Source organism: Marmota flaviventris, chromosome 2 (assembly GCF_047511675.1).
Source record: "Marmota flaviventris isolate mMarFla1 chromosome 2, mMarFla1.hap1, whole genome shotgun sequence".
Lineage (NCBI taxonomy): Eukaryota > Metazoa > Chordata > Mammalia > Rodentia > Sciuridae > Marmota > Marmota flaviventris.
This window is the reverse complement of record NC_092499.1, coordinates 134,164,657-134,188,957: the sequence shown is the minus strand read 5'-3', so window position 1 is coordinate 134,188,957 and position 24,301 is coordinate 134,164,657. Positions and strand designations below refer to the sequence as shown.

At 38.3% G+C, this 24,301-nt stretch overlaps 1 protein-coding gene across 2 annotated transcripts in view; it reads left to right on the top strand.

The window, feature by feature from the left end:
* The window catches only part of Efl1 (elongation factor like GTPase 1), a 143,011-nt gene extending 119,233 nt beyond the window's left edge, over positions 1–23,778 (top strand). For both annotated transcript variants that reach the window (XM_071608574.1, XM_027921012.3), the window contains 3 exons: positions 2,287–3,269; positions 12,248–12,432; positions 23,452–23,778. In XM_071608574.1, the coding sequence (XP_071464675.1) occupies positions 2,287–3,269; positions 12,248–12,432; positions 23,452–23,640 (1,357 nt within the window). In that variant the 3' untranslated portion in view covers positions 23,641–23,778. The remainder of the gene's footprint in view (positions 1–2,286; positions 3,270–12,247; positions 12,433–23,451) is intronic.
* The last annotated feature ends 523 nt before the right edge of the window (positions 23,779–24,301 follow it).

Genomic DNA, 24,301 nt, shown 5'->3' with positions numbered 1-24,301 from the left:
ATTTTATTGAATGCTAATTTGGCATTTCTCAAAGATGATTACATAAATTGTTTAATTTGACATTTTTAATGTGGTATTAAAGGATCTAGTAGGAATTAATTTTTATATATCTTATGATAAAAATTACTTTGTTGCAAATTTTTTAATATGCTGTTTAATTCAGTTTTTCAGTAGAGCACAATGGCTGAGTGTGGATTATGAAGTCAGAATTAGATTTGGATCCTAGCTTCTCCATTTACTAGCCAGTTGAAGAAGATGCCTCCTCTATCTTATGATTTTCCCCTTTACAAAATAAGGATAGTATTAGGACCTCCTAAAGAAGTAATGCATGTGCAACACTTGACATAACACCTCCTACATAGCAAGCAATGGTCCAAAATAGAATGCGTCTGGTGGCACACACCTATAATCCCAGCAACTAGGGAAACTGAGGCAGGAGGATAGCAAGTTTGGCAACTTAGCAAGGCCCTAAGCAACTTAGTTAGACTGCCTTAAAATTAAAAAAAAAAATAATAATAATAATAGGCTGAGGATGTACCTCAGTGGTAGAATACCCCAGATTTTAATTCCCAGTACCAAAGAAAAATTAATTTAAAAAAATATATACATACACCTATTTTTTATTTTTCATTTGTTATTTTATCTTGGCATCTATATTCAAATTCTTTGGTAAGATTTAATTATAGTTTTGTCTATGTAAGGTGTCAAGTTTGAATATCAAAGTCCTTTTAGATTAGTACAATGTCAGGTAGACATTCACACAATGGCTGAGTGTGGATTATGAAGTCAGAATTAGATTTGGATCCTAGCTTCTCCATTTACTAGCCAGTTGAAGAAGATGCCTCCTCTATCTTATGATTTTCCCCTTTACAAAATAAGAATTCACCTTGTGAATTCTGCAGCAATATCTGTAGCATTGAAATGAGTTAATCCTTGAAAGTGAAAAAAACTTAGTGGCCAAATCTTTCTATTGGAAATAACCCGTTTTTCACATTTTTATTTTCTTTCATTTGTTGTTGTCTAATTCAGGTTCTATGTTCTGAAATAAAATTGGATATCATTATTTTCAGAAAACCATCCATTTATTGAGTTTTCAGATTTATTCAAAGACATAAAATCGAATATATTAGGTACCTACCCCACAACTACAAAATATGAAGGCAGAAAGAAATCTAGAATCAAATGTAAGCATGTCAGAAATTCTCAATGTTAAGTTTCCTTATTGAATAATATTTCCCAGGGAAAAGTAGTTCTCCAGGATCCTAGAAGCCCATATTAATGTATATGTGTACATGCATACACATACATTTATACATGTTTCCACCCACATTTCTAATAGCAGATGTACCCAGACCAAAACTTTAGTGTATTAACTGGCAGAAGTAAGAGAAAAAGACTTCTGGTTTTCATTGTAATCAGAATCAAACCATGTCAGTTTCTAGACTCTGTCTTGTGTGGATTTATAATTCACTTGAAAAAAAAAAAAAAAAAAGCCAGCATGAAACTAAACTTGACATCATGTGAGGAAAAAGACTTTTTGAACTTGGTGCTATTGTGGGGCTCAAGACCTGTGCTATACAAAGCTATTTAAAATAAAATTGAAGTCATAAAATTTAATTTCCAGTTCTTCAGTCACACTAACCATGTTTCACATGCTTAGTACCTATGTGTGACTATTTAAATAAAGCATTCCTTTCCTAAGTTTTACTAGCCACATCTGAAGTATTCAGAAATCACAATGAAGATAGAAAATTTTCACCATTGCTGATCATTTGGAAAGTCTTGCTCTTGACATATTCCTGTGTCATGCTGGCCTTACTCTGAGCCTAATTATCAAAGCAAAATCTGTCATAAGGATTTGACTAGTGATCCTGAAAGTCTCTGATTCTCTTTCTTTAGAGCTATAATCATTGGGCTTTTATTCTTCTGACTCTCAGATTGGCAGATTTTGTTTTAAAGACTTTATATGGTCAAATGCTATTAAAACATATATTTTCCACTCAAACATACCTATCTAAATAGATGATTTATTTTTCTCAAGAATAAACAAAGCAGTGAAATTCCATTACAAGTGAAGAACTCCCTTGAAGGTATGTTCCCATTAGAGGTAGTCTTTTCAATCTGACATGAAAGTAGTTTTTGAATTGTGATATAATGTAAATTACAGATCCTGTGCAGTAAAATAAATTTTATGTTTCTGTTTTGTTTGCACAATTTTCATTGCGTAATATGAAGCTTTGATGCCATTTTGATTATAAACTTATGTTATCTCTCTTGAATTTGTAGGTTTGCAAAGATTCATATCAGTGTATCAGAACCCATTATTCCATTCAGAGAAACAATCACAAAACCCCCTAAAGTTGACATGGTCAATGAAGAAATAGGCAAACAACAAAAAGTTGCAGTCATACACCAAACAAAAGAAGATCAAAGCAAAATCCCTGAAGGAATCCAAGTTGACTCTGATGGGTTAATCACTATGACAACTCCCAATAAACTTGCCACCCTCAGTGTTCGAGCTGTGCCCCTTCCAGAAGAAGTCACTCAGATTCTGGAAGAAAATAGTGATTTGATTCGTTCCATGGAGCTGTTGACATCCTCTTTGAATGAGGGCAAAAATACTCAGATGATTCATCAGAAGACCCAAGAGAAAATTTGGGAATTCAAAGGAAAACTAGAGCAACATTTAACAGGGAGAAAATGGAGGAATACTGTTGATCAAATCTGGTCATTTGGCCCAAGAAAATGTGGGCCTAACATACTAGTTAATAAAAGTGAAGATTTTCAGAACTCTGTATGGATAGGCCCAACTGGCAGATCTTCAAAAGAAGCCAGTAGATACCGAGATTTGGGCAATAGCATTGTGAGTGGTTTTCAGTTAGCAACCCTCTCTGGCCCCATGTGTGAGGAGCCCCTCATGGGTGTCTGTTTTGTTCTGGAAAAATGGGACCTAAGTAAATTTGAGGAACAAGGAGCAAGTGATAAGCAAAATCAAGAACAAATTGATCTGCTAGGAGAGAGACAGGAAGAAGATAAGATTCATCCTATTGGAGAGGAAAACCAAGAGGTACAAGGTGTCTGCTTAGAGCCTTTTGAGAAGAGGACTTCCCCGAAAGGAGACTCTTCAATCACTGACTGCTATGGACCTTTCTCAGGACAGCTAATTGCCACCATGAAAGAAGCATGTCGATACTCACTGCAAGTGAAACCTCAGCGCTTGATGGCAGCTATGTACACATGCGACATCATGGCCACCAGTGATGTTCTTGGTAAGAAAGGAAAGGGAAAGACCATGAGAGATTCCCTGATCAACAGTGAAATCCTCTAGATCCTAAGTTCTAAAGGAATTTAGAAGCTAGATAATCTTCTAATTTACTAAGAAATTGAGATTTTTGAAAGCCAGGGGTCTTAAGTATTAAAATCTTGAGGGAGGGGAATATGTGACTATTAAGATCTTTTCATTTGCTACAAATAGGATCTTTTGTTCCCTTTAATAATGAAAGGTCTGGTAAATGAGGATTAAACTGCTCTTACATGCAGCATTTTTTTTCAAGTGAACAAACATATCAATCAATATGGGTAACCAAAGTCATTCTGAAAAGAATCAAAGAAAAATGGCAACATTCTTCTCCTCATAACACTAAGGGGCTGTTGTGAATACTGGGTCCTTTCTGAAAAAGAAAATCATTAGATTTTTTTTTTCTTTTTTATTATTTCACTGCGAATCATTATGTCAAACCCATTTCTGATTTTTGGGATAAGCTGCCTTAGGGATCTCAGAAGAACAGTTCCTGGGATACAGTAGATCTTTTTCTCTGGAGATCATGAACTGTTTCAGTGGTGAAGAGAAAAGAAAGGAAGGTGAGAGAATGGACCAAATTACTAGTTTTCCTCTAGCTCTTGGTCCTTTGAGTCAGTGCATGGTTAATTTCTTTTCAGCAAGCTTTTTTTCCGATTAATTTCTGAAAACAGAAATCTAAGCACTGCCCACCCCCCGCCAAAAAAAAAGAAATTTAGGCTTGCATCAAAGTAAGATTCCTATGAGACAAAATGAGCATCCATAGGAGCACTTTAGAAGCAATTGGGTTAAACAAGACACATAGATTGAGTAACTGCAAGACTACTTAAGGCAAATGAATCAAGTCTCCAAATATGATGTACAATACAATATTTCACAACCCAATTTGAGTACAACATACCTATCAGCTTCTCATGGAATCCATAAATTAGTTTGAGGAACACCTATCTTGGCTATTCCCAGACATTATTTTACATTTTAATTAAGGGCATTTTTAAGAAAGCAGAAATAGAGTTAAAATCAAGGAATCCTGATTCCTTCAAATTCTTAAAGAAGGGTTTTTCTCCAGTATTTCTGACCCTGGCAGATGCCATACCACCCTATTTGAGTGACTAGAGGATGTCTTTCCTATATTGAGCATTAAGTGTATCTCCTACTAGTTTCTAACCAGGGTATAGTTTGTCTCTATTCTACTCTCTTCTTCATTTTAAGGGAGTTGATTTTTTCCTTTACATCCAGGAGAAAACTCAAGATTCTTCAGCTGTTTTCATGACTTGTGAACCTTTTCACCATTCCAGTTGCTGTCCTTTACATATGCTTTATTTGATCAATATCCCTCTTAAGAAAGAAGCCACCTTATAGATAATACAGTCAGTACAGAACAGACACACTGTTACCTCCCACATAAGAGTTTAGCAATTGCATCATAAGTTCAGATAGCCCCATTTCTATTGTTAAAGCTGTTATATCTTCCTCCTCTATTCCCCAAAAAGCAGAATCCAAATTTTGTGGATTGCCTAAGCTATAGAAATTATAGTCTCATAAACTTCTGTATATATGTACCAGTAATCTGAGTCTATACAATTTTTCTTAAATTACATATATAATAAACAAAAACAATAGTAAAGGAAAAAATTAATGATAGGAAATATTTTAATCTTAACATTGATTCCTTTTTCATGTGTCTCTTTTTTTTGTACTGGGAATTGAACTCGGGGATGTTTTACCACTGAGCCATTTTTTTTTTTTTTTTTACTTTTGAGACAGGGTTTAAGTTGCTGAGGGTGACCTCAAACATGTAATCCTCCTTTAGCCTCCCAGGTTGCTGGGATTACAGATGTGCATCACCATGCCTGATCCCTTTTCTTGACTGGTGAGAAGTAGACTCAGTAAGCTGTAAATCAGATGTTTTGGTGAAATTAAGATCTGTAACATTCCCCTAATAGCCATCTTAACAGTTGTACTAGGGGGAAAAAAAAAAGCTTCGGTTAGTATAACTATTTTTTTAAGAAAATCCATGTTGTCCATAATGTTTCTTCAGAAAATTAGCATATGGTTTTCTAGTCTGCAGTTTATGGAATCCAGTTTTTATCCTGAAAAAAAGTTCTGTTGTTAATTACCTTTACCTGTAGTTATGAATTGTAGCCATATAACTGGTAACAAGTTACCAGTTATATACCACTGTGAGATATAATTCTAGAAGGCCCTGGAGGACTTAAAACTCATTTCAGAAGACCACATACTTGCTCATTAACTTCCCAGTTGTCTTGAACGTCATCCTTACTGGAGAGAATGGAGGTAATAGTTAGTTATTGAGAACCTTTGCTTTCTTGCTGTCCTTTGTTGATATTACACCAATGTCTCCAACTTGTAGGCCTGCTTCCTTATTTCAGAAGTAATGAAAAAAAAAAAAAAAGCCCTTTGTGTTGTCTTCTGCTCATTTGTTTTGGTAGGCTCAGCTTGTTCTGGTCCTGAACATTCTGGGCACACTACTAGTAATCCACCCTTAATTGGTGTCCCTTTTCATCTACTCTGTGTGTCCTCTTAAAATAGAAGGTAGAGGGAGGCTCTCTCTCCTTTTTTATGTCATAGGGGTCATTCATGATTGAATTTTTTTCAGACTCTCCTGAGGGTTTGTTACCTTTAACCCTGTTGGGTTTTGTTTTCGTTTTGTTTTTTTTTTTTCCTTTCCCTTTACATGTTTGAAATGATCCTTCCTTCTGTGCCTGCCCTTTTTCTCAAGATAATGGGAACATGTATTTCCTCCCAAAATAATGGGAACACATTTCCTCTACAAATTGCCATCACTTCTACATTATCCATTTCAACTTGTCATTTGTTCTTTTGTTTTTTGAGAAGACAAATTTTGAGCATAACGCATGAAGACAGAATCAGCTGTTGGCATTTATCAGATTGAAATTCCCAGCACTGATGAGTCACCCCTGTTGAGTCACCCTTCTGCATCCCCTTTCTCATTTCTATTAGAAAATCACCACCTGGACCCTGCCTATGACCTGGCCTCCCTAGGACAATACCTCAAGATACCATTTGTCATCCTGTTCTGTCTGTCCTGGCACTTATCTCCTGGTCATCAGACTCCATTCTGCCACTTTCCCGGAAGAGATACCTGTTTTAACCCTCAAGGTTATTTGTCCTGTTTCTCCTTTTGGAGCAAAATATGCCTTTACCTTGCCTTAACTAGTTACAGATCCCGCTGTACCTACAGCGAGAGCTCATTTAGTTACTGTCTAGGTGTCCACTATGCATACCGGTTAGTATCCTGTCTCTACCATCATCTGATGATGAGCTTTCTTAACACATTTCCGTGAAAGCAACTGGCTGCCACATCCACTGCATTATAAAGAAGCTGTTTAGATTTGATTTCGATTTTTTTTTCCCTTTCTTGAATTGGTGGGTGAGGAGTCCTCTTGCTTAGACTAGAGTCCAAGGTTCATCAAATAGCTGTTGATTTGTGTTTTTCTTCTTCCATCTAAATCAACACCTCCAACTGGAAAAAGCAATGAAGACATTCCAGGCCTTTTTCTTCCTGTCTGGCTATTCAGAGATCTTCTGAGATGGCTTCAGACTTTGCTGACTTTTCCTTTTAATTCTCCAAGAATCAACATAAGTTAAATTTTGGTCTTTTTTATTTGGCAAAATGAGTTAACTTAGTCTCTTTTAAACAGTTCTTGTCTATACAGATTTTTAAAATAAGAAATCCTTTCATAAATGAATAGAATTTCGTGTAGTCAGATGAGAAATTTTGTAGGAAATAATCATCTCAAAAATCATTTTGTCTGGGGAAATAATCCCAAGAAAATGCCCCATTTTACTTTTAAAATCTACTTTTCTAAAGGTGTGCTTCTATTACCATTTTTTTTTTTTTACTCATAAAAGTTCCCTTTAATGGACTACTTAGGATATCAGAAATGCTGTTTTTACTTTCTTGTCATGTAACCAGTAAGTTGCTTCATTTTGCAGAATTTCTTCTAACCTGTCAATCTCTTTTTTGCCCCATCCTTTTGTATTTTTTGGCAGTAAACTAATATTTTAAAAATACCTATTTCGTTAGACAGTACTAGAGTTTTCAACACAGCTCCAGCTATTGTACTTCTCTTATATGCAGGAATAAATGCTGACATTGTTAGAACCTATGTGTTTTAACATATCAGAAACATTCTGTGTATTTTTGAAACCTTATTCTATACTTGAGGGTTTTTATTTTGTTTTACATTTTACCAGTATTACATAATTTAATTCAGCAAAGATTTATTGAACTGCATGTGCCAATTTTTATGTTAAGCATGATTTTTGCTTTGAGAGATGAGTTAAGAAGGCAAAGCTTAATTATGTAAAACAATTAAAAGTAAAATACAGTTGAATTTAGTTCACAAACATGGTTTTCTAGTGACATTTTATGAGAAATTTTGGATTTGCAAAATTTGGAAACAAGGTAGGTGTTTTGAAAGTTATTGTACTTTGATGACCAGGTGTGGTGGTGCACACCTGTAATCCCAGCTACTTGGGAGGCTGAGGTAGGATGATTCCAAGTTCAAGGCCAGCCTCAGCAGCTTAGCAAAACTGTCTCAAATTTTTAAATTGATGATGTAGCTCAGTGATAAAGTGACCCTGGGTTCAATCCCAGTACCATAAAAGGAAGAAAACGATGGTACTTTGAAGTGGGCTTTGATGGACAGAATAATTTTGAGTTCACCATCTTTTTGCCACAACATGACAAAGACTATTTTTGAGCTTAAACTCTCTCCTAGTTGGTTTTATAGGAGCTGTTGTTCAGCATTGCTGCTCTAATCCTGGACACTTGCTGGTTGAAGCCAATGAAGAACTTGATAATTATCCATGCTGTGTCTTGTTAAATTTGGGTCCTTACCTCATTTTGTCAGTGTCTTTATTATCTGCCAGCTTTGTGTTATTTTGGATTCGATTGTGCCTTCTAAATGTTTCAGCAGCTGATAATAATAAGAACATGAGCCTGTGAGCAGAGGCCCTAAAGGGTGGGGTAAACTTGTTAACATCAATTTTCTGTAAACTTGTAGCAGCATTCATCTATATAGTAGCGATGCTCCCTTATTCCCCATTACGTCCACAGTAGGCTTTATCTCCTATTTGATTGAAGTGCATCTCTATCCTGTCAACCACGTTGGCTTGATTTAGCAGTCTGGTAGATCTATGATAAAAGAAGTTAGTGCGACCTAGTTTCTAAGAGTAAGAAGTGCCCACCTGTGTGTGTGTGTGTGTGTGTGTGTAAAATTTAAATTATTCCACAAATGTTAGCAATGATTACAAAAATCAGAAAAGAAAAGGCTCCCTCCTTGGGAATGAACCTTGCATTTTCCACTTTCTTTTATAAGCCTTGCCCTTAATAGTACATTGTATATAGATGTTACCTTATGGTAAGAGTAATTTAATATTTGGCCTCTTATGTTTGTTATTTGTTTTTAAGCATGCTTCTATTTGGCTATTTTTTATTTGAAATTTTCATTTTTAACCTTTGCATAAATGCTATCAATTTGATGTGCTGTAATATTGAATTATAGCATCCCTGAATTAGAAATTCCCTTTGGTCTCTCTTATACTATTTGAGAAAATAGAGCTGTAAAAAGCTATCCTCTTTCCTAAATTCAGAAGACAACAACATACCTTTAATTACCTTCCAGCTTTAAAGATTATAGACTCTATAGATTATTCTTACTGTTAAGGAAGAAGAAAATGTGTGTGTGTGTGTGTGTGTGTGTGTGTGTGTGTGTAAATCTATAGTGCTCTGAAGCAACAGATTTGGTTCAGTGGAGCTAAATGGTGAGAGATTTCTTTGCACTTTGGGTATCAGATTTCATGGAGCAAGTTGTTATTGAATGGGTCTTCAATAATGAAAAGCATTTGAATAAAGAGTTGGACTGATGGTTTACATTATAGGCTGCAGGAACCATGAACTCTGAGTGAAAAACCTCCAACGTGTACTGTGCCCAGCAAGCAGCTTACCCTCTTCTCCCAGTGCTCTGACTGGCAGTCACAGGAGCAGAAGTAGTAGGTTACTGCTACTACTTGTCAGGGGCCATGTATACAGGCTGAGACATTTATAATGTAGTCCCTAAAGAGTAAAGCCCTGGTCAAAAGTTGCAATTGATTCTCCTTTTTGTTGCTTCTTTTTCCTTCAGAATTCTTCCCTGGTGTCTTTCATACAGCAGGGCACTTAGTGGTCTTTCTTTACATGGGTGAACAAATGACCAAGATCTGATACCCGTATCCAATGGAAGGGGTATCAGAGTATTTGCAGTCAGTGGCCATGTGATCCTTGCTGATTCTGGCCACATTAATTTGCTAGTGATAACAGTGGCAGGCTTAGAGGGTCTCTGAATGCTTCTAAGCCTGAACACACCTGTCCTGGGAGGATATAGTGTTAGTGGAGTCAAAATTGAATAGCTCAAAAGTACATGATTAATGGTCTATTTCAGTTAGAATTATTGATCCAAGCCTAATGGCATGAACTATGAAGGGGAAGAGCTGATGAATTCAGCAGTAGTCAGCTTGTCCCAAATAGCCCCCTATCATGTTCCCATTACCCCAATTCCCTCATTCTTTTTTACCCCTGTTTTATGTTTACTTCCGTAGACTACCTTAAAACTTTTCTTAGAATGAGATAGAAGAGTAAAGAGTACTAGTTCACACATGTTAGCTACTATGGTGAGATATTTTTCTACATAAATAATATGTAGGCCTGGAAGGGATCACTAATGAAGATAATTGTTGTTCTGCTTTTTTCAGAGCTTGTCACACTGTACTTAGAATATTATTTTCATTTCTGGGCAACACACAATAAAAAGGAGGTAAATAAATCACAGTAATTCAAGTAAGAAAGTGGCTGGGATAAAACAGGAAATACACAGCATGTCAGAGAGATTGGTGTGGAAAAGAGAAGGCAACATAGAGCTTAGAGGCTGATATGTGTGTGTGTATGCATGTGTGTGCATGTGTGTGCATGTGTGTGTGTTTGGGGGAGAAGGGGCTAAACTTGTCCCATGTGGTGAAAACTAGGACTGATGGTTAGAATCTTCAGGGTAGCAGCGGCTTAGAAGTTGTCTGGCTCTTAGGACTATCTGAAGATGGAATGGGCCACCCTGGGAAGCAAGTTTTAGGATATGTGTGCAGAGTTTGAACAACTAACGGGGTAGAACTTGGTGACCCTTAGGTTACCATCCAGCCCACTGTTGTGCTTCTGTAACTATAACTGTTAACATTTCTAGTACAAATGACAGAGAGGATGGCAGCAATTGGCATTGTGAATGGCATTGTGTTCTTAGACATGTTGAATTTAAAAGGAAGTCAGGTTCTGCAGCAGAGATGCCCTTGCAGCCACTGTTTAGTGTGGGATTGAAGTCAGGTCAGAGGCCTGGCTTAGAGATAGTTTTAGGAGGCTCACGAATAAAATTAAAGTCACACAAATGAGAAATGAGTTGGCTTTCTGAGGGCAGAGTTTGTTCAAAGAACAGTATGAAGCTTCACAGAATACTTACAGAAATGATGTTTTACCCTCAAGAATTACTAAAACAGTAGAATGATGGTCAGAGACTGGGAGTAGAAGGAGGGTAATACTAAAATTGGAGAGAATTTCAAACGTCTGAGAAATCATTCAGATTGAGGATTGTGAAAAGGTCAGGAATAAGAAAAATTTTGTGAGATTCCAAGGAAACAGTTTTAGTAGAACCCATCAAACAAGGATTGCTTCTGTGTCAAAGAACATCTAGTGATGAAAAAGAAGCTACCTGTTTGATAAATGTGGGGAAGAAAAGAAGGAGAGAATGTGGTAGCTGGGGGTCGGGGGTGGGGTGGAAGACCAGATACTGTCTATCACTAGTAGAAGTTTCCTGTTTTTTAAATTCTTATTTAAAGAAAACAGGCCTTGTGAGACAGTAAGTTTTCTGCTAATTGTTTTGTTTGTCCTTCCTAATAACCACCACCAGGGAGAAATCCGAATCAGAGAAAAAAGTGTGAGAGTCAGTATCCTCAGTTCCTAGTTTAAAAAAGAAAGGTGGATGGCTTGTGCATCAGACTCCTCACCTTGTCACTTAGAAGACTCCAGGACTCATAGTAGAGGGAGACTTAGGTCTATTTAACTTCAGTGTTGTACATTTACATATGTATAGATCATTTGTGCTTAAAAGTATTTTAAGCAGTAGGTGAAAGAGGAGGTTTCAGTAAGTTTATCTGCTAGATATAGCAAGCTCTTCCTTATTGTCCATAACTTCTAATTTATCTGTTTCTTATGAAGGGATAATTTGAGTACCCATAGCACTCACACGGAATGCCAATCCAGGTGTAAGATATTTCCCTCCTGTGAGGCAGAATTGTGACTAAATATAAATTAAATTAAAAGTGTCAACCAAAAGCATTTGCTAGAATTCTTATGCTGTGGCACTAGAAATTGTTACTAGACATTAAAGATTCCAATCATTATCAGTTTCCAGAGGAATAAAACACTAACAGTCCTGTACTTAGATGTCATCAGTTTAAGAAACATACATGTATGGTTTTAATTTCTAGTATAAAAATGTCATTATACCAATTGCTCACTTATTACTATAATCCAATATAGTTCAAATAGTCTGACATAATTATGATTCTCATCATAATTATTAAAATCCTCCTGGATATAATTGTATTGAAACGTCCTTACACAGTCTCTTGCTGATCACTGTTTGAGAGGATTGTCTCTGGGTGATACAGCCTGGGGTTTGTAACCTTTTACTTCTGACTTTTCCGTAATTGTGCTTTACTTTTTAAATAGACACTTAGGTTTCCAGGCTTCTGCATGCTAACGTATTGAGAGCAGATTGAATCACTAGTGGATTGTTAACAGGGTGTAAAAGTAATCATGTTAGTGTGGCTCAAGTTATATGACCAGTCAATGTATTTAAAAGATTCTTGGCCTTGCAGGTCGAGTCTATGCTGTCTTGTCAAAGAGAGAAGGTCGAGTGCTTCAAGAAGAAATGAAAGAAGGGACAGACATGTTCATCATCAAGGCTGTCCTGCCTGTGGCTGAAAGCTTTGGTTTTGCTGATGAAATCAGGAAGAGGACGAGTGGCCTGGCCAGCCCGCAGCTGGTGTTCAGCCACTGGGAGGTAAGAACTCAAATCCCCAGCTGGACCCTGTAGTGCAAGTTCAGACCAGCCTGGGCAATTTAGTAAGACCCTGTCTCAAAAAATAAAATGGCTGGAGATGTAGTTCAGTGGTAAAGCATCCCTGGTGTAGTCCTCAGTATCACAAAAAACAAACAAACAAACAAAAAAACAAGCCTCAACCGCCACCCCTCCTTCCTTCCTTCTCATCAGTGGACCTGCTTACAGAAGAAGCCAGGAGTGGCCAACAAAATTTATACTATTGGGCCTTCCTGTGGCTCCACTCAGACAGACAGAAGTAAACAGATAGCTTTTTTCATTCAGATAGAAAATGTGGCTTTATGGTGCATATGCACATTCATTCTATTTTATGTAAAAATTGAAGACACAGAAAATGTAACACCCCTCTCCCAACCCCACCCTGGCCAAAGCTATATTTAAGATTTTTACAAGAAAATCACAGACCTTTTGAAAGCAAAACTTCCAAGAATCTCTTTCTAGGAGGGAAAAGTACTTCCAGCATTTAGAAGGAGCAGTTGTGCGTACTTTTAAGGGTAGCTTTAAGTTATTATGGTTATATATTTGTCAGTCTTCATTCTGGAGAGCAGGATTTCTATGGTTTTCAAGTGCTGTGGAATGACACGGCTCATTAAAACTTTCTTGTCACATAGGTAGAGGTAGGTGAGCAGGCAAACCTTATCTATAATCCAAAAGCAATACTAAACAAATCCACATTGCAGAAAGGATTTTGAACCCAGTGTTCTTTAAGTTAGGGGAGAAAATAATGACAATTGATTAGCCTTCCTGAGTAGATCTTAAAGGCGGAGTAGACATTAACCAACAGAATGCAATGCGAGAAAGGCCAGTGGAAGAGAACTGCAGGGCATGAGTTGGAAGCAAATTTATATTTCAAGAAGAATTCCTAAAGTCAGGAGTAGATTTTTCAACTAAGAGATGTTTATTTAAACCTTCAATTAAAGGGTTATTTTAAGAAAATAGTTTTTGTCCCTGTATATAGGGAATCTGAATAACTGCACATTTACTTTTACCAAGGAAGTTGCAACTTAGTGGAAGAACTGACATTGGAGTCAGCTAATCCTGATTTCCGGTATTCTGCCACTTATTTGAACTTAAATTGTGGGACTTCCCTGATTTTTTTTTCACCCCTGCTATAATGAAGGGTGTCAGATATCTTACCTAGAGCCCAACACTGGTAGGGCTGGCAGGAAAGTTGTTTTCTTGGTTTTCGGTCTCTTGAGTCTACACCATGTTCATTCTGACTTTCTCTCCACAGTGTAGTATTGCACCAGGCTCCACACAGAATCCAGGGGTTTTCCCCATAAACTTTTAGTTCAGTAAAATTCATGTTTCAGTAATGAGCTGTTCTTACTCCTCTCACTTTCTTTAACCATAAGGTTTCCTTTTTCTAGACCATTTTTAGAAGAGTTTAGATTTAGATGATTAATGGAGAATGAAAATAATTGAGGAAGAACTTTTTTTAAAAAATCAAGTTTATAATCAAGTTTATTAACAAAGAAGGGTGGTACTTTGGAAAAACTGACTTTGGAAAGAATATGTTGGATGTCAGTTCAGCAAATTCCTATCACCTAAATTGAGACAAGTTTTAAGATGCTAATCCAAAGCACTCATTTGTGCCTGTGTTTCCTTCTGAGGGGTCGAGGGGAGGTCACAGTCTTAATGCTTGATAGAACCAAGGTTAATATTCTGATTTAGGTTACATTTGGTGACTTAGGTCACATTACTTTCTATGAAATGTTTCTTACATTTTACATCTTTGAAAGGTAAATGATGTTTTGCTATTCTTCTCTTTTGTGGTGCTGGGGATGGAACACAGGGACTCATGCCTGCCAGGCAAGTGAGCCACACCCCCTGCCAGTTTCAATGCTTTTATTACCTTGACTCAATAGGTATCGTTGCTGCATTTCATTATGTAGAAAGCAGAAGTCCCAGAAAATTTAACTTATTTTTACTACTTAAGGTTTAGGTAGCCATTTCTCTTTTATCTAGAACTTTAGTTTTTCAGTTTTGGTTTTGATTTTTGGCACTAAGCTTTCTATATAAAACACAAACCAGGAAGAAATAGAAGAAATGGATTTTAAAAGTCAATGCCTTAAGAACAGGAACTATGTCTGTAGTGTAAATACATTGCCGATGTTCCAGCTGAACAACATCTCAGGGTCATCTGTCCCAGGTTTTCATGATCTCACATGTGATTACAGGGCAGATGACAAAAGATGAAAAGTCATCTATTTCATGAAGATGGCCTTGATCAACACTGGCACAGAAACCTGGGTTACAGTATGTTTGATGGGAATGAAGAGTATGTAGGTTAAGTAATCCCTGGGACTGTCTGTAAATAGGCATTCAAAACCGTTGTCGTCGTATCAGTACTGAAGAGTGGCAAACTTAAATTCATATGTTCTATCTTTTGTTCAAAAATCTCAGCATTTTAGTCTAATCCTTGAAAGTGATTTTACAAAGCACATTTTAAAAAACTATACTTTCCCTCATCTCCTAATTGGCAAAATATTAGTAAGGAAAGAAGTAAGACTGATCTAAGAAAGGCATCCCAGAAACAGCAACCTAAGTGAGAAGAGGGTAATTTTCTTGAGTCTAAGGAAGCAGCCTGACTCATTCTGACTTGCTAGCAACACTTTGCTTCCACTCATGGTCCAAAGTTGCTGTTCCACTTTCTACTATCATATCTGCATTCCTGCCAATAAGAATAAGGATAGGGAAGAATAGAGAATACCCCTCCCTTTGGACACAAACTGAATCTTACACATATCACTTCACCTGCATCCATGCCCAGCCCAATCATATGACCACTTTTGACAAGGTCCCATCTAACAAGGAGACTGAGGAATGTCAGGAGTCAGAGAACTGGCCCATTGCCTCTTTTGGTAAATAAAATTTTATTGGAATACAGCTATAACCTGTTCATATACATATTTTCTGTGGCTGTTTTCAGGCAGAGTTAAATAGTTGGGACAGAAAATATTTGCTATCTGACTTTAAAAAAAAAAAAAAATTTTTTTTTTTTTTTTTTTTTTTGAATAGGGTCTTACCAAGTGCCCAGGCTAGCCTCAAACTTGTGATTCTCCTCCTGACTAGTTTGTATTACCATTGTGCTCTCTACTCTTTAACTCTTTTTAGAAAAAGTATGCCTATACTCCCTGATCTAAGGTAGTTATATGCCCATCTATTAGTAAATACACAGAGGAGAATATATATTTAGAGACAACTTGTATAAAAAGTAGCAAGGTTTACCACATAAGCAGTTTTTGTTAATATAAAAGCCTTGATGGTTTTCAGTTTCCTTTCTCTCTCAGAAGTAAAAAAAAAAAAAAAAAAAAAAAAAAAAAGGCTGCAAATTGATCCTACATACTTAGTAGTTTAAAAAAAAAAGTATTAATTTCTGGCTTAGGTGCAACTTATTATTAAAAATCAATCTCTTAATAAACAATTTTAGAGAAAAAATCTTGTCAAGAAAAGTTTTGCTCCAGTTTATACAATCCTTCTGTCATCTTCTTGCCACCTGTCATGGTCCTATTTCCAAAAGCTTCAAATCTTTGAAAGTCTTAAAAACTACATTATAATTAAATGTCATTGATCTGATATTTCTTGGCTGTCTCCGTTTTCCCCCCATAGTTAGGTTTAGAAATAACACAGTTGTTGAGATCTGGCTTCTCACTCCAAGGCACTTTTTTTCATTTGTATTCTACCACACCATATAATTTACAATCAAGAGCTTTTGAGAGAAAGTGCTTCAAAAAATAGAGAAAATAAAATTACAGGCATTTTCCACGAGGAAACCTTTGAAGTCAGCAATCTCATAATTTCTCTTTCTAAGTTTTACCCTTCTGAGAAAAAAGGAAGAAAAGGCGCTAATAACAGCACAGAAAGAAAAATATTACCAACCAATGCTACTGCACATGTATGTCAGCATAACCTCAAGATTTACCACTTAATATTGAGATTATCCTAAGGAGTAGGCTCAGGTCATACTGGGTGAGAAAGAGGAGAGCACTGAAGGAGTTTATTTTGGATATGGTGTTTCCCACCTGCTGGCCATAATCATAGTCAGACTTGGGCATAAAATTGAAATGTGCTCCCAAAGCATTTTCCTTCCAGGTTTAAAAAAAAAAAAAAAAAATTGCCTGGGGCAACAGCTTGAATTTGGGTGCCTTCCTGTGAGATAAAGGATGGCATCTGCTTCAGGCTGTTAAGTTGCAAAAATATCTTCTCCCTCTAGGCAGATTAGTTCTGGGTGAGCCACTGGGAAGAAGCACTGTCCCTCCAATCTGATGGCAGACCCTGCTCTGTGGCTGAGAGGGGTCTTTCTGTAAAACATAAGGTAGATGGCCACAGTGGGTCATCTGGTCTTTGTCCCACTAAGAAAGGTGCTACTTCTTCTGCCCTGTTCTTGAGAGTTTCTTGGCATGTTGAGGCAAGTGGCCTCAGGATGTCCACACAGATGCAAGAGTGGTGCAGCTGAAAAAGTAGAGTACCTGTCCGGTTAGCCTCAGTGCTGGCAGGGTGGAGTTGCCAAAGCAAGTTACCCAAGGAGTCCCCCGGGACAGACATCAGTGGGTGCCAAGAGTGATCCTGGAAGCCTGCAGGAAAAAAGTGAGCCAACCTGAGAAGACTGTGGTAGAGATCCCTTCCACTGACCTGTAACGCTGAGTCTTCTATTTTTAAAACAAGGGCTCTGGTCATAAATTCTCCTGAATGGGTGTGTCTCACTTAGCAACTCATTGCTTTCTGTTGTTCGTCACTTTGTTTTTAACAGGATTTGAAATTTATTCACCACTACAACTCAGACCTGCTGAGAACCTTTCTTACATTGTTATCAGGCATACACTAAGGATGCCTAGCCTTAAAGAAAAGTAGTAATTTCTATCTTCCTGAGACAGCACCATAGTAAAGACCAAGGCTGGAGGAGAGGAGGGCCTAGTCTCCTCATGAAGTCCACAGGGAGCCTTACAGGAGAATCTGCAGGATGTCCAGCTCAGCCACACTGGACAAGTCTTAACCTCCCTGAGCTGCAGGCTTAGCCAAAGAATAAACACAGTGACATGTGAAAATTCATGGGGCAATCCTTGTATTTACTGGGGCCCTTGGTCAGTCTCACTCCAGAAGAATGATGGAGAATAGAGCCTCAGGAAGCTTGTGTAACTTGCTAACAGTCACATAACTATCTAGTGACTGGGCCTGCTGTACATTTAGCATAATGAGGACAACTGAGCTCTTTAAAATCAAATAATCTCTAGTATGTGTATACACAGCATGTGGGTCCAGGCATGTCTTCCTCCTCAAAGATCCCTGAGATGAGAATCCTATGTTATAGTCTTTTTGATACCTTATTCCACTCCCTCCTGATTTCCCCAGACTCTCTTTTTCTGTTGCTGGCTCATTTGGGGCGGGGGGGGGCTATTTCTGGTATTCTCCTTCCCTGGAAATGAGGAGCTCACTAAATTAGACTGCTGAGGAACCCCCAATATGATATACACAATACAATTTAGATTTGGCAGGGTCCCAGCAATCTGCCAATACTTCGTTAATGGCACTTCTCGAGATTTGGGTAATATTTTGTAGGTTTATATCTTTTTTTTTAAGAGAGAGAGAATTTTTCAATATCTATCCTTCCGTTTTCGGTGGACACAAAATCTTTATTTTTTTTATTTTTATGTGGTGCTGAGGATTGAACCCAGCGCCCCACGCATGCCAGGCGAGCACGTTACCGCTTGAGCCACATCCCCAACCCTTGTAGGTATATATCTTGAAGGCTTTTGGTTCCTCACAGGCAACATGTCAGTTTCCTTCAACCCAAGGGCACTAGTTTTGTGCTTCTACCCTCTGTGGCTTTGGGTGGAGGGTAGTGTTCCTGTGGTGACAGTGGCAGCAGAGAGCTTCACCTGCTAGCCCACAGAGTGTAGCAGCAGTTCTTCAGATGGCTCGTTTTTCCATTCACCCTATCCTCAAGGTCTCATAAAAGCATATAGAGGAGGCTGGGGTTGTAGCTCAGTGGTAGAGTGCTCGTCTAGCACATGTGAGGGACTAGATTCAATCTTTAACACCACATAAAAATAAATAAAGTAAAGGTATATATACATAGAGTATAACTTATTAAAAAAAAAAAAAACCCATAGAGGATCCATCTACTTTCTAAGTTTCTCTCTTTCCCTTCCACTGACCTTGGCTGGCTCTTGTGACCTTGGCCCTGGATTCCTGGCCCAGCAGTCTGATGGAGAAGGTGGTAATCTGTGTTACTGCACCCCAGGCATATGTCAACTGATGGTCTCTTTCAGTACTCAATACAGTTAAATGAGATTGGGGTTTTCATATTCCATTCTTACAAGTGGGAGAACCAGGCACAAGATAGTTTGAAATAACTTACCCAAGATCACACAGCTAACTGGGTAGAGAATGCCATTGAACTAGAGCCATCCCTGTTAACCCCCGTATTGCATTTGCTCTGACCTCAGTCCCTGCTCCTGAGTTCAGTGAAGTGCTACTCCCCTCAAGCTCTTCCCACTCCATTTATTCTCTTTGCTTGTTTTGTTGCTTGAGGAACATATACCACCACCACCCTCCTGTCTCACAGCAGAGGAATCAATTCCTAAGCAGTTCAGGTACTTGGTTTCTTACAAGTGTTGAATAATTTGACCTTCCCAGCAGTTGACCCTGATAAAAGGGAATTGTAACTTAAGGATGGGTGGCTTTTTTAAAATTGTAATAATTTTATTCACAAAAATATACCAAAAAATGTATAGAGAGGCCCTATGTAGTCTTCTTCACTCTCTCCCTCGCCCACCGTGTTGCCATCCCTAACTGTAGTATGATACTAAAAAAGATGTGGGTGCTGATGCAGCCACAGAGCTTATTCATATTTCACCAGTGGTAACATATGCACTTGACTTAGCTAATAACATTGGGCAAATTATGTTGGGATAAATTCGTCTTCGTGGCAGTCTACTGTTAATGTAAAAAGGGCAGGCTCTGGAACCAGATAAAACTAGAACATGCCTGGTACCCACCTTGTGACTAGTAATACCTCCTTTAATTTTCACACCAGCCTCATATATCAGTTATGAATGTTTTCAACTACAAGGGCCATAATGCTGTAGTGATATAGTTGCTTAAGCATTTAAGGGCTGGTGCAGTGACTTGGCGACACCGTTGGATCTAAACTCCATTTCTCCTGTTATGTGTGTATGTGTGATTCTATACAGTTTTGTCAGATTTGTAACTTAGTGTCACTGCCACTACCACAGTCAAGATACAGCATTGTTCCATCACCACAAGGTTTTCTTGTGCTACCACTTCAGAGATACTCCTACCTCGCACCCTGGAATGGATGGCTTTTGGCTACTCAGGCTATTCTTCCTTCCTCCTGCCAGTCCAGACCCTGAGCCTACCACACAGACTCAGTATGGCTAATAATCATGATGACCTTCTCTACCAGTGAACTGGACTTCCTACTCCTCATTCTGGTGAGGGCTGGGCCATGTCCCCATTTGTGCCCCCTCTCCTTATTCACCAACTGGAGCCTTACTTCCAAACAGACATTCATTCTGTAGACTTACTATCACCCCCCAGAGCTCTGACTCATTGTGCTTTCCTGGTCCCTTTTGCTTCTTTCAGCCTGCTGGTTCCTTCTGGGATTTATTTTGTTTTTGCTTAGAAGCCATTTCTTAGTTCTTTGGTTCTCTGATTTTCTCCACATCTACCTCAGTACCAGGACACAGCCGCCTCTGTTCATGTGCAGGGAGCCTGGTCATGGCTCAGATCTTGTTCTGTGGCATCTGGTGGCAGAACTGAACATCAAGAGGTACAGGGCTCATATACCTGCAGCACTAGTCCCTGCCCCACGAGGGCAGCTATTTTATTATCTTGCTCAGGACTTGGTAGATTTTTCCATCTGAGGATTCATGTCCTGTTCTCCAATATTAGGACTTTTATAAACCCTACATATCTGTTTTATGACTTTTAATTCTTTAGTATTTTAAAAATCTCTCTCTCACACCCCCTCCCCTCTCACCGCCCCCTTCTCTCTCCCTCTCCCCCCGCCCACCAATATCCTGGGAAATTTCTGTAAGTCTTTTTAAAAATAACTTATTGAGATGAAATTCACATATTATAAAATAACCATGATGAAGTAAACAATCCTGTTGCATTTAGTACATTCACAGTGTTCTGCAGTCACCATCTCCAAGACAGTTTCATCACTCCAAAGTAAAGTGCCTCACCCATTATGCAGTTTCTTGCCATTCCTCCCACTAGTCTCTGCAAACCCCCAATCTACATTCTATACATGTGTATTTACCTGTTCTGATATCACAAACACATGGAATCCTACCATATGTGGCATTTTTTTGTCTTCGCTCAGCGCAGAGGTTGTGTATGTCAGTATTTCATTCCTCTCTAAGGATGAGTGATCCTGCTTTGTGTGATAAGCCATGTTTTGTTTATCACTTAGGTCTTCCCACCTTTTAGCTATTATGAATTTGTAGATACATGAATTTGATTGAGTCCCTGTTTTCACTTCCCTTTGAGTATATACATAGGAGTAGAATTGTGGTGTCATTTGATAATTTAAAGTTTAACTTTTGGGGAAATCTCCAAAGTTTTTTGACAGTGACTATATCATTTTAAAATTCAACCAGCAATGTGTGAGGCTCCCAATTTCTCCACATTCTACCAACATTTATTTTCCTTTTAAAAAATTACTTTGATTATAGTATGCTAGTGGGTATGAAGAGGTACCTCACTATGGTTTTGATTTGCATTCCAAAAATGACTAATGATGTTGAACATCTTTTCATTTGCTTGTTGGTCATTTGTATTCTTCTCTGGAGAAATGTCTGTTCAAGTCACTTGTTTATTGGGTTGTTGAGAGGTTTTTTGTTTTGCTTTGTTTAGTTTTTTGTCTTTTTTTTTAAATTTTAATTGTTCCTTATAGATTCCAAATTTCAAATATCTATGAATTCATTTCTTTTAGCAGTTTCTATTTAATATATCTACTGAGTTTCTTTATTTTTGCATTTCTAGGATTTCTAGTTCCTTTTTTTTTTTTTTTTTTTTTTTTACAGTCACCTAGTGTTTTGGGGTTGCTATCTACTACCTTTATTTCTTTGAGAATTTGTAAATGGACTTTCTACTAGCTTTCACCAGATGGCTCTTACCTCTCCTAATTTGATTATGAATTCCTCCTTTGGTTGAATCTGGTTTTTGTCTTTCATAGTGCTGGATTTCCTTTTGTATTTCCACTCTGTAATTATTTCTTATTCCCAGGGTCATCTGCAGTGGAAGTTCCTTTCTCCTTGTACCCCTATCATGGGGTAGACTCTGCTACCATTTCAGAGCTGCTGCTTCTTCAGCCCTCTGAGTACCAGCTATGTCCTTCACAGAGGGCTCAGTTCATGCCTTCACCCACATTGATGGTACAGGTTGAGTCCAATCTCCAGAAGGGACTGCTTCCACCTCATGGTCACAGATCACGACTAGTCACATCCTGGGCAGACATGCAACATCAGACATGCAGCTCCAAAGAAGAACAGTGGTTCTGGCTCCACATGCCTAAGATGTGTGACTTCAGGCCCATCCTCAGGGAGCATTAAGAGCCAGGCCCTCGTGGCTGTCATCTATCCTGTCTCCCTGTGGGGCTTTAGATGGGTTTTGCCTCCACTTACTACTATGGTCTCCCCTTTCTCCCTCCAGAAACTTCTCCCTTCCTGGCCCTCAAAAAATTTCCCTTTCCATATTGAATAGTGACTATTTAAAAATAACATTTTCTTTCATTTCTGTATTTTGACTTGAAAAGTTGGAATTTGTGGCCATCAAGTAGATAACCTTCCCTCCAATTGAGAAATAAGAAAAAAAATTTTTTAAATTAAGGCATATATTTTCTTAATAAACCTGATCTTGGAGAATGTAATCTTTGTCTCAAGGTCTGCAGACTTCCTATACTACAGTCAAGATCTAGACAGGTAGAGAGAGTGGGGCAAAGTCTATTTCTGTAAACAGTGTGGAGGCACCAGGTAGATTGTGTGTTTTCTGTGAACACCTTGCTTACAGTGACAAGGAAAAAGAGGAGGCCATGCCACCCATGTCTCAAACTTTATACTTTGCAATCAAATAGGTGACCATGGGGAGCCCTGAGTGAGGAGGCAGAGGCCAAGAGTATCAATCAGTTCACAGAGCTTTCTCACCTGCAGGAGGGTTGGGAATGGTGTTCCTCCCATAACCAAAAGGGGGAGCACTAGCACACACATAGTCGTCTGTCCTAGAAGTCAGCCCCTTGCTCAAGGACCTCAGGGAGGTGCATGTTCAAGCTCACCACCTCCTTGAACATTGTGACTTGGCTTCTGGCCATCCCCGGGGCTCAGCCTCTGGCTTTCAGACTAACATTTTCTCACCTTCTTTCCCTTCTTCAAGTTTTGCCTTTCTCCCTTCCCCTCAAGAAGTAGCTACAAACTGCCCTCAGCATGTTTCCCTCACCAACAATAAATAAGTGGATCCAGAGGAAAGAGGAAGGAAGGCTGCTACTGTCTGCCTGGGGCTCAGCAAGAGTATATAGTCCACCTGGGCCAGCTCACCAGGGCACTCCATTGAATTTTAGACCAAAAGCTCAAATGATAAAAAATGTGCTTACATTTATTGATCTTTATTGGGGACATAGACAAAGTTAAAACACTTAGATAATAAGACATATCCTCATCAAAAGGAGAACTTTTTATTATTTTACTAAAAACTAATGGTGTTCTTTCTTGCTTAGAGTTATGAGAGGGCTCTTTTATATATTTCAAGTTCTGTTGATCTGCTTACATTTATTCACAGTTCCCATGATTCTGCACATTTATTTATTTTCATTCCTAGCAAACTTAACTGTTTTTTAATTACCTAACATTTTTCCATTAGCTAAGACTATGTGAATTAAGCTTAGTAAATGAAATATATCTGCCTAACCTGGCACATGCTGTCATCTTCTCCTACAAGGTCATTCCCAGCGACCCTTTCTGGGTGCCAACTACTGAGGAAGAGTACTTGCACTTTGGGGAGAAGGCTGATTCTGAGAACCAGGCCCGGAAGTACATGAATGCAGTACGGAAGCGGAAGGGTCTTTATGTAGAAGAAAAGATCGTGGAACATGCAGAAAAGCAGAGAACACTTAGCAAAAATAAGTAGCTGCTACTGTTGGTGAAATCTTTTCTTTATAATGAATTAAAAAATATCATCAAGGGTTTAGTCTTGGGAACATTTCTTCTTTCTGCATTATCTCTGTGCATTCACTTTCAATAAAGTTGATCCATATAAATGTTTTAAAGAGAATGTTGGAGAACATAATTTCAAAGTGTTTTTTTAAATTGCTTCTGATTCAAGGCAAGAAAGATGCTATCATAAATTTTGCAATGGTAAGTTATTAATAGCGTGTGACCACCTCTGCCCCCAGCAGTGAGGTTTGTATACCAAGGTCAGAGTGACTGTTTGTTGGTGGGAACGTGGTGTGCAGACCACTGTGGGGGCATCCTCAACACCAAGCAACCCCTCCTGGACCTGCCGTCTGCCTGTCCCTGCTTCTGGCCATCCCAGTAGGGCTGAATAAATGTCATGAGGGAATTTCTGATTTAATCATCAAATCACAGCATTTAACATCTTTCAGAGACCAGATACTTACAGAGTAGCTGTGTTTTAGTGATTTAAACCAAGTTACTGACCCACCTTATGGTGTCATCTGGCAGAACAGGGTGATGTGCAATAATTAACTTTTACACCCTCTGCTTTTACATTCCCTCATGAATTGCATCACCCTATTTTTAAGTAAGTGTTAATGAAAGTTGTCCCCTGT